General features: G+C 45.7%; 2 protein-coding genes across 2 annotated transcripts; one reads left to right on the forward strand and one right to left on the reverse strand.

Moving 5' to 3' along the window:
* Positions 1–2,414: 2,414 nt before the first annotated feature.
* On the forward strand, positions 2,415–3,129 carry H257_19019 (hypothetical protein; the record flags this gene model as incomplete). The annotated part of the gene is made up of 1 exon (XM_009848175.1): positions 2,415–3,129. The coding sequence occupies exon 1, from the start codon at positions 2,440–2,442 to the stop codon at positions 3,127–3,129; it is 690 nt and encodes a 229-aa protein (XP_009846477.1). The 5' UTR covers positions 2,415–2,439.
* A 219-nt stretch (positions 3,130–3,348) lies between these two features.
* H257_19020 (hypothetical protein) lies at positions 3,349–4,020 on the reverse strand (the record flags this gene model as incomplete). The annotated part of the gene is made up of 3 exons (XM_009848176.1): positions 3,349–3,424; positions 3,481–3,624; positions 3,686–4,020. 3 exons carry the CDS (start codon positions 4,018–4,020, stop codon positions 3,349–3,351), a joined length of 555 nt encoding a protein of 184 aa, XP_009846478.1.
* Positions 4,021–5,058: the final 1,038 nt, after the last annotated feature.

The raw sequence follows: 5,058 nt of genomic DNA on the forward strand, positions 1-5,058 counted from the left end.
GCGGACATGTCGGATTCCTCCCCCGGTGCAGGGTGATGTGTGGCTACGCCTACTGTTCCGCATGCTCCCTTGGCTGAGTAAGCATCATGTACTATTACTGTAGTTATTCCTGCTAGGGTTTACTATTACTGTAGTTATTCCTGCTAGGGCATCTTTATCGCGAGGTGGAAGTCATTCATGTACGTACAGATGAACGGCGATTGTTGATGATTCTGCAGTGGATGACGGAATTATCGTATTAACGTTAGTAACGGTAGAACTGCGTAGTACACTTCGAAGCACCATTAATAGGCCAAATTTCCAGCACAGAATAGTACTACGTAGTACAAGCGTAGCTCATTAAACTCGTGAAATGGTTTATTATTCAGCGACTAATGCCGTGGCATGATTAGCTCACTGGGTAGAAGCTGTGGTTGGAGTGGCAGAGGTCGCTGGTTCGAACCCCTGCGTAAATTTTTACTTTTCTTGAAATCAATCAATTCCTTTTGCTGGCCGCGTCACACATCAAGCAGCAATCCTAATTTCTCTAACTTAACTTGGCAGCTATCTACAAGTACTGGTACTGTAGCAGGACAAAACTGTTCCTGCTGGGAGCCATTGATGAATGTGACTGTATACAGCAGTTAGATGTAGGTACTATTTGGGTCACCAAGTCGTTTCACGTACCGTAGGGGTTGAAATGTATAAGCTGGAGTCGTCCACTTGCTGGTGACGAGATCGTCCAGGGTAGTAAGTAGTAAGTACATATCTATCCATAATCACTATTCATACCCTCCGCTTCTATGCTCCACCTCAGCTACTATGCTTCCCCTCAGTTACTATGCTTCCCCTCAGCTACTATGCTTCCCCTAGCTACTATGCTCCCCCTCAACTACTATGCTCCCCTCAGAAGTTTTATAGCTTGCAGGATTAGCAAATACTAGCTGTCTGTCCTGGTAGTTCCTCATACAATCAAACACCCTCTTCGTACTTCAGCATACGTCCAACCTTGTACTTGAGTATTACACTACACTACTCAAAGCAAGTTCCAACGCACACTTATCCATTCAACCCTTCACTAGTTTATGCAGCCTGAATGCAAATATAGCTACATTGACAATTGATCGTACAAACTCTTAAAACGGGTAGAAAAAATTTCACTGTGGTTTATTCAAGAGCTCGATGAGACATGAGATATAAGACATACTAGTACTGTCAAGGTTGGATTACTAGGTGTTGTCGACTTATGCACAATACAAGTTGTGTCTACAGTAAGCTCATTACACTATCCCCATGCCTTTCACTGGAGCTCGCAATCTGCGCGCAGATATTGGCTGCGTACGAGTTCCTATAGTGTGCTGTGTACTCGTCCATCGACTTATCATCGACTTAATGTTACGTTAACTAACCTTGCTACAGCATTTCCTATAATCAGTGAGCGTGTATGTACAAAGTAAGTACAGTACTTAAGTGACTCAATAGGTATTCAATGGTCACATTTACAGTTAGTACTTGCAGTTTTGTTTCCCTGCTCTTTCACAATTACCGCATTCAGATTGTTCTGTTGGTTCAAGTACAGTAGTTTACATAAATGAAAAAGAAGCGCTATAGTTATCGTTAAATACGTAATTGTAGAACGACCTACTAGTGTCGTGAATGCACTTATGTTTGCTTTATGACTGACTGCCATACCTGTAATGACAAAGATTCACCGAATGCATCATGTACTAGTATGATCTAACAATAAACAGCAATTATACCGGTAGTTGAGTTGTTCCAGCAAATGCTCGGCATCCACAAGAGTAATTTCACCACAGCTATCAGCATTGGGGGTGGGGAATTCACTACTGTACTACTGTCAATCATCAAAGCCAGCAGCAAGTTATGCGTTGCATAGTGTACATGCACCGCATATCTTGCTGCTGGCTTTGATGATTGGGTATGAAATTTTCGCACGTGGTTTTTCGGTGTATCGCGCGTGGTGCCATTGAAAGGACACTTTCACGTGGTATGTTTCTGTTTGAGGCATTCACGCATGGCATATTGTCGTCGTATTAAATTTCAAAAAACACCGCGAAATTTAATAGTATTCCAAATTCGATTTACGTTTCGAAACATGGTGTTCGCACCAAACACACTCAGCTGCTACTTCGAAGTAGTTGGTATCAAGCTCATCGCACGCATCTCTACTCGACACCAATCATATCAGCTCCGGTACTTCTACATTCACAACATCAGACACATTTAGCAATCCTGTAATTTGAAATTACAGGAATCTAACTTCGGGTTACTCACTGCTACGAACTTCGTGGTGGCCAAATTCCACTCGGAATTTGCCTCAAATGTACGAAATGGCACGCCGATTTCGTATATTTCAAAGCCCATACAGTATATTGTATTTCAGAAACGCTCAAGCCAATTAAAATTCAGGTGGTAGAAGTTCGTGGTGTCCTGTAAAGCATGCACTTGGCATTGCTCTCAATGGCCGAGACACAGCCTCGAGCACTCAAAACGTACATCACATGGACGGAGGACCTTGAGGTAGAGCTTCTTCGTGAAGTGTCGCGCATCGAACCATTCGCCGCTGACCACGGTGATCTGCTGCAACGCTGGAAACTGGTTGCAAGTGGCCTGAGCGCTCACGAGCCCAAGATCAACTACCGTGGTGCTCGTGAGCATGTCGACGCGATGCTCAAGCAATTCAAGCAAGAGGACAAGGTCCAACAACTCTCAAGTGGAACCGATGAGGATGTCACCGAGAAGGTTCAGCTACTGCAGGACCTCATCATGCGCATGGATGAAGTGGCCTCATCGAAGAAACGAAAGCGGGTCAAGGAGAGTGAGAAGAAGAAGGTGCTTGAGAGCACCGGTGACAAGCTCTGTCGTGAAGCCGAAATCCGTGTAGCGAAGAGGTCGAAGACGTGGTCGTCGTCGCGATTGTCTACCGGGAGTTCGCAAGACGATTCGGTAGAATCATCCTTGAACGACTTATTGGAATTTGAGAAGCAGCGGCACGAGGATGACCACAAGTACCGAATGGAGCGGCTAAAATTCGACAACGAGGAGCAGCGCCTGCGCCGCTTACAGAGCACCCAACTAGAAAATCTTGTGGGTGTTATGATGCAATTCATGGGTAATCAACAAAAGTAGTTTGGATTATCTATCGTCCTCCTTGGTGATGACACCACACCCAAATTCCGTTTTTTTCGAAAAAAGATACTATTGACAAAATAACTGTAAGTCATTGAGTGCAAAAAGAAATATCAAATGGCACTTAATTGTTAAATCACAAATACATTTTCTCGGCTTGATACATCAAGGTACTCTTCTAACGTTGGTGGCTTTAACCCAAAGTAAACACTGTTGGCGTTACGCTGGCGTGCACAAGTAACACAATTTGTCAGCAGCACGGTAACTTTGTAGAGCTTTGACGCTGGGCCGGAACCTAGTTTGACCTTTTTGAAATCCTCAATTGGCCAATACTGCAGGATTTGCCCATACGACCACTCGACACTCACCCGCACGCGACTCATACTCGCATTGACATGCTTTTGCGCCTCTGTCAGACGAGCACCGGAAAACGGAGAAGCCAATTGGTCCGAACGGCCATACGCTGGGTCCCCGTAGATGATGTACCCCCGAAACCTTGGATTCGAAGCGATGACGTTTTCAAGGCACAACTTGCGCAAAAGCGTCAAGGCACGACTTGCGCAAAAGCGTCAAGTCATGGCGTCGCCCTTCAATTGGCCCGAAGACATGTGATATCAGGCCATCCGGCGTCACCACGGTCTGGAATTTGATCGCATGCTTCCGCTTGTGGCCGTTGTACATGGTTCGTTGCTCAGTGCCACCACTTGGACGGTAACACCCTCGCACGGTTCCATCGATGAAACCCCAAACATTGTCGATTTTGGCACCTCGGTTTAAAATGGCTGAGCAGAACTCATCCAGCCGACTAGCAATTCGGTTGAGGTCCAGGAACAGGATATGCTGATAGCGGTCGTAAATTAGGTCCACAAGGTGCAAAAAGATGTTTGACATGCCACTGCATGATCGCCCAAACATGTCGATGAGGTCGGATCATCTGTCTGGGAGAGCACATCGCCGAAGTAGGATGCACACTGCTTCCGTGCGAGGGCACGAAATTCGTTCACGCGTCGCAATGAGTTCAGGCAACCCGAAGTTGGTGGCAAGTCGTTGAATGTCCGCTCTGGTGAATCGGAACTTGTCCAGACAATCCGCATCACTGTAGATCGACAAGCTGAATGTCACATCTGGGATGGTCAACCGCTCGGTTGCTGCGCGTCGTTGTTTTAAGATTACACGAAGTCGTTGGAGGAGCAATGGTTGTCGTCTGGCAAGGCGTGCAGCAAGCAGGGCGGTACGAGGACGCATCTTTATGACTGGTCACATGTCTGTGTTAACTTAGCCAATCAAAAGCCTTGAACCTCCTGTGACGTTGAAACATCAAATTCCGCAGTTGCTAAATGTATAATTTCAAATTCCCGAATCAAATTCCCGGGTTACATTCGAACGAAGAAGATTTCTGGAATTTGTTCAAATTCCGCACTTGCTAAATGTCTCAATCATCGTTTCGTTTCACCATTGATCATTATTGCTCATTGGATGCATCAACGTCCCCTTCCACTTCAACGAATCCTACAACCAGTCGTATGCCTACAGTCCAAGCACCTCGGGTCACTCGAGTTCCCTTGTCCACAACCAGCCCAGCACCCTTCGACACGCACATCGCATTATCAGCCCACGTATGTATATCCCTTTGTAGCATTTGCCGATGACGTGCGTATGTTCAGTCGAAACTACGACATATCCCTATGAATGGTTATCTCGTCGTATTTACTGTAGCGGTTGATGTCCAACATGCTACGTCGATGGTCCGTTTGCTTTGTTGCGGTGGAACTGTAGTGATGACGTTGAACTCATTTCGTTGTTATTTGTTGTTTCTGCAGACAAGGCTGGACTGTTGACGACAAGATATATTGAAAAAACCCGTGCATGATTAATCATGTTGACTGCGAATACTTCAAACAAAAAACTACTACGTACGCGCTCGCTTTC

The sequence above is a fragment of the Aphanomyces astaci genome, assembly GCF_000520075.1.
Source record: "Aphanomyces astaci strain APO3 unplaced genomic scaffold supercont1.312, whole genome shotgun sequence".
NCBI lineage: Eukaryota > Oomycota > Saprolegniomycetes > Saprolegniales > Verrucalvaceae > Aphanomyces > Aphanomyces astaci.